This window comes from Mus pahari, chromosome 3 (assembly GCF_900095145.1).
Source record: "Mus pahari chromosome 3, PAHARI_EIJ_v1.1, whole genome shotgun sequence".
Taxonomy (NCBI): Eukaryota; Metazoa; Chordata; class Mammalia; order Rodentia; family Muridae; genus Mus; species Mus pahari.
Window position 1 is genome coordinate 96,272,789 of NC_034592.1, and position 16,658 is coordinate 96,289,446.

The 16,658-nt window shown below is 41.9% G+C and overlaps 1 protein-coding gene across 1 annotated transcript in view; it reads right to left on the reverse strand.

Moving 5' to 3' along the window:
- Ryr3 (ryanodine receptor 3) overlaps positions 1-16,658 on the reverse strand; it is a 525,260-nt gene that overhangs the window by 52,736 nt on the left and 455,866 nt on the right. The window contains 3 exon segments of the mRNA XM_029536054.1: positions 3,122-3,214; positions 3,353-3,440; positions 15,846-16,086. Coding sequence (XP_029391914.1) covers positions 3,122-3,214; positions 3,353-3,440; positions 15,846-16,086 — 422 coding nt within the window.

Sequence of the window (16,658 nt, forward strand, 5' to 3'; positions counted from 1 at the left end):
GAGGGAGAGAGAGAGAGAGAGAGAGAGAGAGAGAGGGAGAGAGAGAGAGAGAGAGAAGAGAAAGGAAGGAAGGAAGGAAGGAAGGGAAGGAGAGAGACAGAGATACAGAGAGAATATGAATGTGAGATGCTTCAAAAATGTAAGAACAAAGAAAACAGAAGAAAGGATGCAGAGCAAGGAAGTGAAAGAGAATGCTGTGTTGTGTGTGTGTGTGTGTGCGTGTGTGTGTGCGTGTGCATTGAACAAAACTCACACATAATTTTGTGTGCTCTTGAAATATGCAAATGTACCTTCACAAGACAATTCCTGTCCTTTTTCAACCCACTAAAAACACACCCCAATTCCTGTATCTCAACGGTTTATAATCTTGGTCAAGGACTGGCTTAACACTTCTTTGGCTAAATGCCTTCTAACTTACCATTTCCCTCCGAGGAAGCTGCCGCCGTATCATCAGAAAACAAAGTACATTTAAAAACCAAACCGAGCCAAAGCATTTGCTCAGCTAGTCACATTAGCTAAATATATATCCACAAACGTGTGCTTTATAAACAAAATATACAATGAGCTTTCAAAAAAAAGAAATCCGTGTTAGCTGCCAGCAACACGGATTAGAAGGGATCTTAGAATAACTGGGTGGGAACAGCGTGGCCCACTGTATATTTTTTGTGCTTCCTTGCCTTCAGGCATGACGTATGCAGTGTGTGGCATGCAGCATTCACAGATGGATGCCTCCACCAAGACCTCCATATGCACGGAAGACCTCTTCATTTATACAACACAAGAGTGCAACCAAGAACAGAGACAAACACAAGCGATGGTGACACAGTCGCAGAGAATATTTCATTGTACAGACAGAAGCAAGGGCAAGAGGGAGTCAACTGATAGGGAAGAAAATCCCCTCCCTAGCTTCCCATAGATAGCTTTCTATCCTCAGATACCAGAAAGGGCTATTTATTGGAGGCAATGAATCTGTCTTAAAGCATTCATCAAATGATATTCTGACAGCTGCTGCTAAAAACTGACTTTTAACCAGACTCTCTTGGGATTGTAAGCTCAACCCCATTATACAGATTGGAAAGCTGGACTCTGAGGAATTAAATGAATGAAACAAAGCCCTAGTTGGCACCTCAGCCACAGGTGTTTTCCTTTTTATTTCTGTCTTTTTACTACTGTTTCCTCTGTTCTGAGGCAATAGGGTTGGTGTGAATGCAAAATGCTCAGAAACAATTGGTGATGAGCCTCTGTGGAAGTGAAGCAGTTTGCTCTTAAAGACGACCCTTCCAAGAGGGAAATACCCACGTCTTGAACATCCTCTGACCAGGCAAATGCCCCCTTTCCTCATTCAGCATCATGAAGGAATAGAATGTTGTGTTAGTTTTTTAGTGGATGAGTTGTGAAATGAGTTTCTATTGCCTTATTATTTCCCAATCTTGAAGTCCCTGAAGATCCATTCATCACTAGAGAGCTGAGATGGCTTTCCCCATTCCTGCTCATCAGGGATTTAGGACCTTGTATCAGATTGCCATGGATGCTAGCAGGGTCAGTCCTCGGCCAGAGGATCTACCCAGTGTAAACGATAGCATGACATCTACCTGGGATTTACTGAATTTCGGTAGGAAATCTGGGTTAAAGGACAGCTTGTGATGGCCACAAGAGGACCCTGCAAAGGTATCTTAGATAAGCTGGAGTCTGGGAAGCCTGGGCTTGTGGTCCCCAAGTGGACAGCTGTGACCATCAACAGGTAAATGCAAAAGGAATGTGGAACACCAGGCAAGTGTATCTAAAGCACCAAAGGGGACACCACAAGATTCCACTGCAGTCAAGATTCTCCTGGAGTATAATCTGTCAGCTTCGTATAGGAGCACAGTTCACTGTCAACTTTATTTGGCAGCATATGTTAAAAGTGTACTCTAATGTGTACTAGAGAGTAGATTGTAAACTCTACAGTCAAATTTTGGATACTGGAAGAAGTGCTAGTGTTAAAACAGATGAAAGACAGAAGAGGCAGTGCTGAGTGGCTGACTGGAACCAGCTGCCCCACTTGGTATAGCCTCGGGTATTCAGATTATCATTGTGGTGTCATAATAGTTTCTTTCCTGCTATGCCAAGACGCTGGTTGTCCATCCCAAAGAGTTCCTAGAAAGGTGCTCAAGGCCCTCACTACAAGCCCATGATTCCCATCTTGCCAGACTTACCTTTCATTTCTCAGGGGTCCTCATGCACACTCCACCTCTGTGTTCCTTACAGGCAGCAGCACCGTGCCGGCCACGAGAGATGGCTGTCTCTCAGCTATTACAGGCTATTTACATTTGACATACAAGCCAAACCTCCCCAAGGCACAGTTCTCAGGGAAATAGGGCCAAGAGTAAGCCACAATGCCAGTAACAAGACATCACATTTAAGGAGGCTTGGCTTTTGTATGTGCAACTGAAGAAGCATGGCTAGCAATTCTCTCCAGTCAAGACAATGAAGCTTCATTGTATAGAGCTGACTGAGATTGAGATGCAAGTTTACTTTCCCTCCTATAGGTGAGCTTTGTCCCTAGCCAGTAGAGTGACACGCCCTCTTTCAAATATCTCCTGCAGGGAGATGGACTGACATTTGGTTTTCTGAGGGCGAATGTCATGGAAAAATGAACATAGGCATTAAGAGGTCAGCACATCTGGAATAAAACAGATGCTGGCATTTCAAACAGAAAGAAAACAAGCGTAAAGCCAGGGTGCATGCTGAGGAGGTGAAAAGGCAAGGGCACTTCCTCCTGACCCATCAGACGGCAGCTTTGCACACTTGTGCTTTTGCGGTGTGGCTGTACTGGGCACACTTCTATTTTAAAGCCATTCACAGCAGTGTCTGTTTGGGGACCTCTCAAATGCCTTGGGCAAGTGTTGAGACTTCAACTTTTTGGTATACAAGCACCCCTTTATTTGCAAAGCATGACGACACTGCTGTTCAACGGGAACTTCTTCTGGCATGATGTGTGTGAAACAGTAATAGAGGCTGCTGGCTATACGTGGAACCTAAGATGAGTGCGTTATTTAAGCCCCACAGAACAGGACCTAGATACAAGACAAGGCTGAGGTCAAGGCTGAAGCATCCTTGAAATGGAATTCTAAAGACTTACTTTTGACATCTTGCTTTTGCTGTCTCCAGTTAAAAATGCCAAGTTATTAATTTCATTTTGAATCACAAAATTTTGCTCTTCCCTCTTGAAGTTCTAGACCAGGGCAGGGTTGAGGAAGATAATGGAGAAAAACAAAACAAACAAACAAACAAACAAAGCATTAAAAGAAAGTTTCTCCAGATATATACCTGTCAAAACCATTCTAAATCCTGAGCCCAGGTGTGTCCTTACATGAGATTTACACCACAGAATGAAGACCTCGGCCACCATGCGGAAGAGCTGGTCAGAATCAGGATCCGGGCTTTTGAGCCAGTTAGATCTGTATTAAGAAGCAAGGGAATAGGTACAGGAGATTCAGTAGCCATGACAATGGTCACACTCCACAAGAAACAGCAGTATGTGTATATATATATATATATATATATATATATATATATATATATATATATATATATGAGATTAAACTGCATTACCATATGAAGACAGTAAGTCTCATACATTTAGGTCCAGATTCAGAATTGGGATAAGTATCAGTTATACTTTTATCAAAGTTTTCAAGAATTGTTTCAGCAAAACAACAGTCAGACACCAACATTTCAAAACCATCACTTTTGCTTTGTTTCTTTTCTAAGTAGATGGTTAAGCCACAAGTTTGGAAACAGACCATCCCAGATGCCTTACGGCAGAGAGAGTTAATGAATAAGCCTATGACAATAATGGCCACTATGGCATCCAGTCCTGCTCTGGCATTTGCTATTGGAAAGCCTCTTAAAGTAGGAACCTCATAAACATTCTATGCCCTATACCTTTGACTCTGAAAGCCAGTTCTTTGAACGGAGGATTTAAAAGAATCTAAATTGTGTGTGGGACTGTGCTTTTGAATGCATGTGCTTGCAGACTTCAACAGAGAGCATCAGATCCCCTGGAGCAGGAATTTCAGGGAGTTGTCAACTGGCACAGTGTGGGCACTGGGGACTGAACTCAGTCCTCTGTAACAGCAGTACCTGGATCTTCACCACTGAAACACTTCTCTAGTCCCTCAAGGCCAGTTTTCTGAAAGAAAAATTTGTCTACCATTTAAACAGTCTGATCAGAAACCAGATCTCTTTGTGGGTTGTGGTGTTGGGTTTGTGGTGGTAGTGTGGAGAAGGTGGTGGGGTTGTGATCATGGTGGTGGTGGTTGTTGTTGGTGGGGTGGTGGTGGTGAGGTTGTGGCAGTGGTAGGTGGTAGTGGTGGAGGTAGGTTGTTGTTGTTGGTGGTGGTGGAATTATGGTGGTGGTGGTGCAGGGCAGTGAAGACATGTGTTCGTGTACAGAAGCCAGAGAACATCCTCAGGTGTCATTGCTCTTATTAGTTATTATTATTATTAGTTATTATTATTCTTACTGGCCTGGAATTCCATGTTGACTTGTCTAACTAGACATCATGCTCCAAAGATCTGCCTGCCTTTAAATAAAACAATATAAAAAGTATCCCTCCCCAAACAAACAAAAATCCTTCAGTTTCTGGGGACCATACTTATAGGCAAGAACTTTACTAACTAAGCTTTTTCTCCAGTCCCAGAAACTAAGTATCTTTTATAACCTCTTAATCACCTTGGAAATCCTCTATAAATAAGCAACCCCCCCCTTTAAAAGCTAAGTTAGATTAAGACATAACCCAATAGTGACAGAACTGCTAAATTAAAGTCAAACACAGTCATTGTCTATGTTATCTTGCCTGTGTGTATCTTGTGCACTTGGTTAAGTTGTATTTCAAAAAGGCATGGTGAATTACTATTTCCAAATTTCTGCATAGAATGATTAAACATGCCTTCCAGCCTGCACCAGTTTACCTTGGGCTCCAACTCAGCAGCCAGTCTCACAGCCCCCAGAGCAGGCTCCACTCCCAGTCACTCTAGCATGCCCAGGATCTTAGGATCAGGGATGAGTAGAACACATGTGTTCCAACACCACCAGGAGTAACTGGGACCAGCAAGATCCAGAGGTGCAGGAACCTTGCCTGACCAATAGGTTGGGTTCCTTCTGGTCTACATTGGTTTACCTTGAGCACAAACTCTGCAGCCAGTCCCACAGCCCCCAAAGGAGGCTCCGCTCCCAGGTGCTCTAGCACACCCAGGACCACAGGATCCTAGGATCCCAGGAGCTTGGTCACACAAGGATCTCAAGGTCTCAGAGGGAGCTTGACTCCCAGGAACACACACAGAATCTTAGGATCGAAGGATCCCGGAATCACAGGATCACAGAGACAGCTGGACTCTGAGGAGTTCTGACTCAACCAGGATTACAGGAAGGACAGGATCCAGTCAGATATATTGAGGGCAGCAAGCACTTGAGATAATCAGATGGNNNGAGGCAAGCATAAGAACATAAGCAACAGAAACCAAGGTTACTTGGCATCATCAGAATCCAATTCTCCTACCATAGCAAGTCCTGAATAACCCATCACACCAGCAAAGCAAGACTCGGATATAAAATCACTTCTCATGATGCTGATAGAGGACTTTAAGAAGGACATAAATAACTCCCTTAAAGAAATACAGGAGAACACAGGTAAACAGATAGAAGCCCTTAAAGAGGAAACAACAACAACAACAACAACAAAAACATCCCTTAAAGAACTATAGGAAAACACAACCAAACAGGTAAAGGAAATGAACAAAACCATTCAATATCTAAAAATGGAAATAGAAAAAATAAAGAAATCACAAAGGGAGACAGCACTGGAGATAGAAAACCTAGGAAAGAGATCAGGAGTCATAGATGTAAGCATCACCAAAAGAATACAAGAGATAGAAGAGAGAATCTCAGGTGCAGAAGATACCATAGAAAACATTGACACAACAGTTAAAGAAAAGTGGGGAAGAGCCTGGGACACACGAGTACAGGGGAAATTTTCCTGAAAGGAACACCAATGGCTTATACTCTAAGATCAAACAGATCAAATAGATCCCTATTGACAAATGGGACCTCATAAAATTGCAAAGCTTCTGTAAGGCAAAGGACATTGTCAATAGGACAAAATGGCAACCACCACATTGGGAAAAGATCTTTACCAATCTTACATCCCTTAGAGGGCTAATATCCAATATATACAAAGAACTCAAGAAGTTAGACTCCAGAGAACCAAATAAACGTATTAAAAATGGGGTACAGAGCTAAACAAAGAATTTTCAACTGAGGAATATCAAATGGCCAAGCAGCACCTAAAGAAATGTTCAACATCCTTAGTCACCAGGAAAATGCAAATCAAAACAACCCTGAAATTCCACCTCACATCAGTCAGAATGGCTAAGATCAAAACTCAGATGACAGCAGATGCTGGTGAGGATGTGGAGAAAGATGAACACTCCTCTACTGCTGGTGGGATTGCAAGCTGGTACAATTACTCTGGAAATCAGTTTGGCAGTTCTTCAGAAAATTGGACATAGTACTACCTGAGAACCCAACTATTCAACTCCTGGGCATATACCCAGAAGATGTTCTAACTTGTAATAAGGACACATGCTCTACTATGTTCATAGCAGTCTTATTTGTAACAGCAAGAAGTTGGAAAGAACCCAGATGTCCCTCAACAGAGGAATGGATACAGAAAATGTGGTACATTTACACAATGGAATACTACTCAGCTATTAAAAAGAATGAATTCGTGAAATTCTTAGGCCCATGGATAGAACTAGAAAATATCATCCTGAGTGAGGTAACCCAATCGCAAAAGAACATAACATGGTATGCACTCACTGATAAGTAGATATTAGCCCCAAAGCTCCAGATAACCAGTGTACAATTCACAGACCACATTAAGCTCAATAAGGAGGAAGACCAAAGTGTGGGTGCCGAAGAGATCCTTTCTTAAGCAAGATGGGAGGCAAGGACAAGTAATTCTGAGCTCCATACATGTTTCTGCACTCACATATACAAATGTATACATACACACACACACACACACACACACACACACAGAGAGAGAGAGAGAGAGAGAGAGAGAGAGAGAGAAAGAGAAACAGAGAGAGAGAGAGAGAGAGAGACAGAGACAGAGACAGAGACAGAGACATGACTGGTATTCCTGGGAAGCCTGATAGATAGTCCTGCTCACTCATGGAGAGCTCTGTGGTAGGCTAGGAAGGGAAACACTATAAAGGTCAATTCACTTTGAGATTTTTTTTTTCTTCCTTCTTATCTCTAGCCTCAAAAACATTATTACTGAACCACTCTTGTTTTCAAATTCAACTGTCATCTTCATTATACAGTAGACATATGTTTTGTTTGTTTGTTTTTGTTTTTGTTCAGGGTGATATCCTGTTCCACTCAATATCCTGGTACTCCGCCTGCCTTAACCTATAACCAGGAAATGATCAATGAGATCAAAGTAGAAGTTGAAGAATAGACTTCTTGGAAAAGTCCTCTAAGAGGAGATCACATAGCAAAAAGTATCCTTTTGCTTCTGCCCTGTGAAATCTGCTTTAACCTTTTCGGTTCAGAAAGAAAAACCCAAAGTCTGGAACTCTAATTGCCATATTAAAATGTAAAATAACTTTGGAGATGGAAGGCAATGGGAAAGAGATAAAGACAAAGGTGTAAGGGCCCACAGTGAATAATCGAACTGGCCATACACTGCCTATCCTTGGGTTTCTTTTCTGTATAATAGACTTCTCATCTCTTTAAGCAGTATAGTCACTTCATTACCTCCAGCGCAAATGCAATTCAAGTTTGAGGTTTGAGACTGATAAGCTCTTTGATTTTCCTTCACATTGATTTCTCCAGAAAGCTCTTCTCAGGGTTACATTTCTCATTTTATCAGAACCACCAGCTGTTCATTCCTTGGTGTTTTAGTTTAAATGAGCTTTGTGCACTTGTACTGTGGCTCATGTGAGAAGAGGCAAGGGTCATAGCCTAATCTACCAAGGAAAGGCACAGCCATGGGGATGGTCAGTAAGCAAGAGTAGCAAAACTGAGAACCTAGGTACCATTTCCTGGTGGAAGTTCATTCTGTTCTCTTTGCCTTCATGTTGGGATGTCGTTTGAGATGGAGGAATTTAACTTTGCTCATGCCTTTTCTGAAATGCAACTTTGTATTCACTGTCTCTAGTAAAGTTCTTTCTGCCAAGCTGGATTGGGGAGGATGAAGAACATCCTCTTAAATGTCTTCTCCCACGCACACAAGCTTTCTGCTCCTCTCCTTCAAGCCAGACCAAGATGACACTTGCAGGAGTAAAGATTTTTGCCTTCACTTCCATTGCTCAGACTCACTCTGTTCAGAAGGATGATTTCAGAGGGTTCAGCATCTAAGTCAATACTTAGGCACTTGATCCCCACTGAGATTGTTACCTAACCCTTGGGTCCTATATCATCTGCACTGATTGCTATTAAAAGGCAGCCATGAAATGCAAGGCGTCTAATGGAGGAGATTCAGTTTAGAGGTCATGGGTTGGGACTTTTCCATGTAAGGTAATAGGGAAAGCAACGTAAGCCAGTGAAATGACAGTATATTAACAGAGAAAACAAGAAGCCTTGTGGAGGGAATCTTAACAAGCTGACTATGGTGCCTCAAGATGTTTGCTGTGATGCCAGGAAGTAGGAGACTCACGTGGAATCTCAGGCAGAGAAAACAAATTATTCACTCTGGGTGAAGGTTGCTTTATAGACTGTGAGGTGGTCAGATGCAGGCAGGCACCCAGGTACACACTGGCACATACACAGACTGCTACACAGGTCACACAGAAGTTGACTCACAAGTCTGCAGATAAGCATTTGCAGGCAGGCTAGGGAAGTTGAAGTCTCTGGTTTGACCATACTTTAAAAAAAGTCACACAAAAGTAGCATTTTTCCAGAAATAGTTACATAACACATTACATCACTACATATTTTTATGTCCTCTGGACATCTGGTACCCACCATTTTTTGCTGACTCACAGCCCCACAGATGTCCAGTGTTAGCCATCTTGACCCAAGCTGGGTATTCATATCATTGACTTGTTGTCTAAACATAAACCTGTCCTTATGACCCTGTCTGAAACAGCTGTACGCTTGTAATTCCAGCACTGAAGATGCTAAGTCAGAAGGATTGTTGAGTTTGATGCTATCCTGGGATACATAAGCAAGACCGTGTCTCAAACTCCACATGCCCTTAACAGGATGGAATACAATCTTCGGCAATGGCAAGAGCAAGAAGTCTCAAACTCACATTTTCAAGATCATGGTTTGAAAGATATGAAAGCTGTGCTCTTGGGTTCAGAGTCAGGTTGTCTGAGGTGAGGCCTTCTCTCAGCATCGCTACAAGACTTCACTCCATACAGGTCTTGGCCTAAGATGACCGCTGAATAGAGTTTAATTCAATTCCTTTTGATAGCTTCTAAAATGGATTTTATTATTTACCAAAAGTCATAGGGTCAAGTTCATATTTATGTCCAACACATTTCTGATTCCCAGAGAGAAGGGAAAAAGATCACTGCTCTTTTAGAAACTTGTTGGATCCGTCTTGACTTCTGTCTCTAGGCAAGAGGAGATGGGCACTGATGTACCCTGATCTTTGTACAAGTTCTGTGTATTCTGATCTTCCCAGAGTTCTTGTGTATCTTGCCAGCTTCAGGCTCAACACTGACTAATGGAAATGTCATTTCAAAAGGAGATTCAAACACCATCCCATAGGGATGAAGGAAGTACAAAGGTTTAAAACAATGAGAGGAAGATGGGACATAGAATTTCTTTGATATTTTAAAGTGTTGCTACATGAAAGATTAGTTTTCTCTGGTGTTAGAGAGCAAGCTTAGAGCCTATAGGCATTATTCTTTCAGGTGGAACAACAATATCTCTGTCAGCTCCTCTACTCCATCAGTCCAAGTCAGTTGATTCTTTTGGATGAAGAAAGTACTACTGGACTCTAAAGATATACTGCTCTCTGTCCTCCACTCTACTGAAAGCTCAGGGACAGATTTTGGTGGAAAGTATCTATTCAAGGCTGACCCTAAGGAAAAAGAAGACTTTCCTATCTCAAATCTCTATTCACATTGAGAAATGGGCAGAAAATCCCAAGATGGGGCAAATCTTTTCATTTCCCTTCTTGAAAGTCTTATAGTCTTCAACTTTTGGGACTGACCAGATCAACCACTTCCCATGAACACCAGGAAAAGAAGGGGGCATCCCTTGATTAGGAAAAAGACTGTGGAAGGAGACGAAGGTAACAAAAGAGTCAAAGGAAGAATAGAAAGGGAGGCAAAAATAAACCTCACTTTATGACCCCAACATCTCTTCCTGCATTTCTTTTAATGCATTAATAATAAACTCAGAGTCACCAATAATGTATTGGTGTCGAATTAAGGGCAGAACGCAGAGCACTTCCTCTTGGTATCACTTGACTAAGAGCAAGCCCAGATTTGAATTCTCTAATTCAGTCTCCCTGTGTCTTCCCTCATCCTGTCTGCCTGTTTTATGAGTCTGAATCTATACCTGTCTGAAGGTTGCCTTTCAAATCTGTCCATCTGTCTAACCCTGTATGTTTGTCCCAAACAAAAGTTTTGTGATTTCTTTCACTGACCAGCACAGAAAGTATCACGTGGGGAAAGGAATGGGGGGATACTTCACAGAAATCTTTAACCAAATTTTACAAGGGATGATAAATATCAAATAAACATTATCAAGCCATATCTGAATGCTTTGTTCAATATTTGTAGTGGCTATCCACTTTATAAGACTGCTTTTGGCTTGCATTTTCTATTTTTAGCAAATGATTATCATAACACATGTTCAAATGTGCATGCATTACTCTTGGATCAGGGGCAGGAAAGAGTACTTAAGGTTACAGCTATGCATTGGTTTAGCCTATAAAAGCTGATTTCATGGGAAATTCAAAGCAAGCAAGGTTGGCTGTTATATTGTTCACTTAAAGGCAAGTTAAACAAACAGGCTGAGTACACAATAGGAAAACAGTCTTAAATGACCTTAAGATGTATTATTAACTCTGCCTTTGAGGTTCAGCAAAGGTCTCAGTCTCTTTTAATGTAAGAATTATTTTTATCATAACGCATAGCCATATCCTCCAAAATAATCAAGTTAGAAAGTATGCAGTTCTGGATTTTTATTTCAGGGTCTCACTCTTTAGCCTACGCTCAAGTCTTAGCACACACACACCCCCCCCCCAGTCTCGTAAGTGCTGCGTTTACAGGCATGAGCCCCCACGGACACGTTTCTTCTACACTTCACTCTCAGTATAATGTAGTACAGACACTTTCTGCTTTCACTCTCACGAAAGGACTTTGAAGGGACAGACACTCATGTTGAAAGGATGTATTTCTAAGTAGGCTCACATGGCTGTGACGCTCTGGGAGGAACAGGTTGAATAGTAGAGATGAATGAATTAATGATGATCTCAAAGACTCTCTGACATTGCCATTTTTAGCAACTGTCAAGCACCTTGTAAACAGACCACGCTCTCTCTTGAGTCTTCATCATCCGCGGTGACACGCAATTCAAAAGCTATTCCAGGAGCAATCTTGCCCCATTTTTATTTTTATTTTCACCTCAAGCTCTGACAAATTTCTTCATTAAATTGCTAACATAATTACGTTATCGGAAATGACTAAAGTTGATTCTCTAAGAGCAGAGTTCCTTTGTCAAAATGAGTATAATTTCCTGTAGCTAGAAAAGGAAATATAATATTCTAACCTTAATGTACATGTTTATGCATATGTGTGTAGACAATATGTATGCAGAAGATGTTTTCTTTCACATCCTAAATATAAGTAATCTCATACAAATTACTTTAAGTACAGCTTATGTTACAAAGATGAAAGCTAAAATGAATATGAATCTCCTGCCATGACAGAATGGGAAACAACTCCAAAGTCAGTTTTCTTCTCTCGACTGTTTTTGCATCCCTTCTGTCACTCCCAGATTATAAATCTTTCAACTGTGAGAGAGTGTGGTATGGCGAAATACTTAGCCTTTGCTTCTATTCCTGGCAAAGGGGGTCCTGAGCAGTCGGAGTAGCTTTTGCTTTTTGTAACAAAGCCCTTTGGCCATCGAGGGGTTTATGAATGACATGAGACTTGTCATTTCAAAATAAACCCACATATTGATGAGGGGCTAGATAACCTCAGGAGAGTACCTGGGCCCCAGACAGACCAGAACTCTCTAGTGGGATTTGGAATCAGCTTACAGGGTTGGGACTTTCGATCTTATTCCTAAACTCTTGGAAAAAGAGAGAGAGAGAGAGAGAGAGAGAGAGAGAGAGAGAGAGAGAGGATTCAGTTCAAACTCAAAAACCAATGACCACTGATACAATCAGGCAATGAAGCCCACCTATAAAGCTGTTAAAGACCAAGATCAGTGGTTGCACACTTGCATGGCAGGCAAACCGTTCTAGGCTCAATGTCTACTACAACAAAGCAAAGCAAAAGAAATCACAACAAAATACCACCATCAACAAACCCTCCTAAACAGTAAGTAAGACTCAGGGGCTTCTAGACAGGCGAGCACACTGATGTGCCAGAGGCTGCTACACCCAGGAGATCATGGGGACGCTGCACATCCTCAAACCGACACATTTCTATTTGGATGTTCCTGAATTATATTCTAATAAATCAGTAATCTTAAATGCTTTCTTGAGTTCTATGGAGGCCCTGAGGATTGAAACACTTACAAGAAAGAACATATTCTCAGTGGAAATAGCTAGTTCCATGAGTTCTGGACTTTCCCAAGAAAGGGCCTAATCTTAATATTTCTGTTAACTTGAGCCTTCAGGTAAATCGAATATGTACATTTCCTGTGTTTTCTTCCCCCCCCCCCACCGCCCCCAGTAAACTAGAGGGCTGTAAATGGCCCCAAAGACAGACTAAGAATTTCTTTTCCCTCAGTTTCAATAAAAATTGTAATCAATTCATTTCCCCGTATTAACACATATTATGATATTTTTCTCTTATTATGGGCGAGTATTCTGACCCAGGCCTTGTTTATTACCAATCATTCTGAGCAGGGGACTCACAGAGTTTATATTCTGCACAGAGAAACTGTGGCTAGCCTGGTCACTTCCCTTTAACATTATTTATGAAATTTGTTTAGATAGTTTTCTATACATACACAGTGTGTGCTGTCCACTCTTGTCCTCTCCTTGGGTTGGTCTGGTGATGCTATGTGTTCAGATGCTAAACAATGGACCTCAAGATCTGGTTGCAGTCCTAAGAAGCATTCTCAGGACACCAAATGATGTTATTTAAACTTTGCTCACCAATCTTCTCTGACTAGTCAAATAATAGTGGCTGACACCCAATTCTTAGTCAACACAGTGGAGGAACAAAGGGGGCATAGGGGACAGGAAAATGAGGAAGGAGGGAGGGAGGGAGGGAGGGAGGGAGGGAGAGAGGCAGGGGATGGGAGGGAGAGAGAGAGGATGGGAGGGCAAGAGATCTCCATTATATGAGATGGACCAGGAGCACATGGCTGAGAGAAGTGCTACTGAGGACAGGTTGATGGGGAGCAAAGCAACTCAAACATCAAATAACTTGGGGAGCACAACTGGAAAATAGCCAGTCTAGTGAAGGAAAATATTTTAGGGGTAATAGCCCAGTAATTGTGCTAAAGCTAATTAAATAAATTGACAGGACTCTGACTTGATTATTGGAGGGCTGACTGGGTCATAGTAAGTGCTAATAGAGTTATTAAATACCATACAACACCTACCACCTTGCTTCCCTACCTCTTCCCCATTAATCGCTCTTTTATGTTATTGTCTATTTGTTTAGTGATCTATTACAAATAAATAGGCCATCTTAGTGACCAGGAGCTTAGAGCTATCCTTTGGAGCCAGGTGGACCCAGAGGGTGCACAAGTAAAGACAGTGATCCCCTCCTCCTCTATCAGGATCCAATCATTCAGAGGTTAAGGTAGGAGTGGCCAATCTTGTGTGGGACCAGCGTATGTAACTTCACGTGTGAATTAATGATTGTAGTATTTGTTAGCTATTTCTTTTTAAAAATCCTACACAAACACTCTACTTCAGAACTACATCCCCAACCCATGGGCACCCCATATATAAGACTGGTGTTTGAAGCTGGGTCAGTCCTACAGAAAGATCTGTAGTAACTCCGGATAGTGTTAAAATTAGTGTACATTGTTGGGTACCCTGTTGGTATTGAAGTGGGGAGTCAGTTTGGGAAAATTATATATTTGATGAGGGGGGAAAGCATATGTCAAATAGTATAGTCTAAAGTGACATATTTGTGTATTAAATTAACAAGGGGTGGATTTGTGATGGCTAATTTTGATTATTAACTTGATTGAGTTAAGACATATCTAGGGAGGGAACTGGAGAGATGGCTCAGGGGTTAAGGACACTGGCTGTTCTTTCAGAAAACCAGAATTCAATTTCCAGCTTCCACATGGCATCTCACAAGTGTTAGTGATTCTTGTTCCAGGGGATAAGACATACACACATGGGGTACATACACACATGTAGGCAGAATACCTATTAACATAAAATCAAAATGAAGGTTAAAAAAATAAAATGTCTAGGGATTGGTAGGACTCAAATTTTGGGTATGGCTATGAAGGTATTTCTAGAGAGGATTATGTGAATGGGAAGACCAACCCTGAAGGTAGGTAGGTGGTACCATTTCCTGGACTGGGGTCCCAGGCTGAATAAATAAGGAAAAAGGGAGGCAGACAATGAAACTATGATATTCTCCTTTCTCAGCTCCCTTATCCACCCAGATGTAAGTAAGCCCCTTCCGCCTCACATTCCCCTGCATAGCAGACTGTGTCTCCTCAGACCATGAGCCAACATAAATCCTTCCTTAAGTTGTCTCCCATCAGTTATCTTCTGGTCACAGCCAGGTAGGAGAAAGGGAACTAATACAGTATGGGTCTTCAGTACCACATGTTAAGGTTCTCTAAAAAATATCTGTGTTTGTCCTACAAATACTTTCCTTACTACAAATGCTTTCCTTACAGACATATAAAACTACAGGCCCTCATACATCTCAAATTACTGTTTCAATATTCATTATGTCACAATTAAATTTTATGTGCCAAATGAGCATACTGGGTCTTGATATAGGATGGCTCATACAGAAACTTTCTGGTATTACAGGAATCAATTTGCTTAATTATGACATCCGAGCATTTCAACTATTAAACATCCTGAACACACTGCTTCCTGAGGACTTCCACCCATAGCCCCTCTTCCCTCTTGTTCTGGACCTTTATGGTTCCCAGCCTCTTATTTCCTGCAGGTCTTTGCTCAAATGCTGCTCTCCCAGTAACATCACAGCTAAGGAACTGCATTTTACTCGCCCTTCCCTTTATTTCTCTCAATATTGCTGTACTTTTTTTTTCAATTGTGTGTGCTTTTTTTATTTTCCAAAACGAATGCCCCTATGGTAAAGAATATTCTCCCTCCCTCAAGGCCATGAACAGTGCCTGGCAGTCAAGGACAGCCATTGAATGAGTTTATTAGTGAGCAGCAAAAATGAGACAATGCAAACCTTACTCCATCCGCTGCCCCTTGCCTTGTAGTGGCCCATGAGGATGCATGCCTCAATCCACACAAAATCACCGGCTAAGGAAACCACTGTACATATATGTTCTGACTGCTGGTGGAAAGACTGCTAGTGGTAGCTATAGCTTCCTTCATCTCCCTAGCAACACAAAGCAGTATCATCATTCCCTGTCATTTGATTGTACAAACCAGCCTCGGAGAGCAGCTGGCAGCTTCCAGACAACTCCTTCATACCTGTTGTTGTCCACATAGCGGATCAGCATGGGGTAGAAGGCATAGAGGTCCCTGCAGAGGACGGCAAACTCATCTAGGATGAGGAGCTCAGCCTCCTGCGTGTCCCCCTTGCCATCAGTCTTCAGCTGCTCCTCTTCTTGCACAGTCTTCACCGCCTTCTTCTTTAGCTTCTCCAAGGTGGGGATGAAATGGCTTCGGAGCAGGTCAGGCCTGGCTTTGCTGATGATTGGCTGGGCATACACTACATTTGCAAACAGAGGACCTTAGTCTCATTCCATGTGTTATAACCATTAAAGAAATTACGAAAGGTGAGATTAAGGGAACCATCAATCCAGAATGCTATCTGTAATCCTTCCTTGAACATCCCTCTCCCAAGTCCACAGTGAAGAGGGAATTTAGCACAGCTGCAGAAGGTCTCCACACTACTCAGCAACTCCAGGCCATGGGAGCCCCACCCAACATGAATTCCTCATATGTGCATGGTCTATGCCGTACCCCTTCCCTTTTCTAACAGACTATCTTCCATCATCTGACAGCCTGCCCATGTTGGTCTTAGCTCATCAGTTAGATTTTATGCCCCTGCAGGAAGCCTTTTGTTCATGGAAATTAGTACTGTGTTGACCTGGGAACAAGCACTGGATGTGTGCTTTCTATTGAGGTGACAGATAAGTCAGTTTTGATGATCTGTCATTACACTAGAATATGTGCACTGGAAGTCATACTGTATCCTAAAATCTTACATTTATTATGAGTTAAAAAATAAAATGTATACATAGACATATGTGTATATGCTTACACATGCTTTCTAATAGT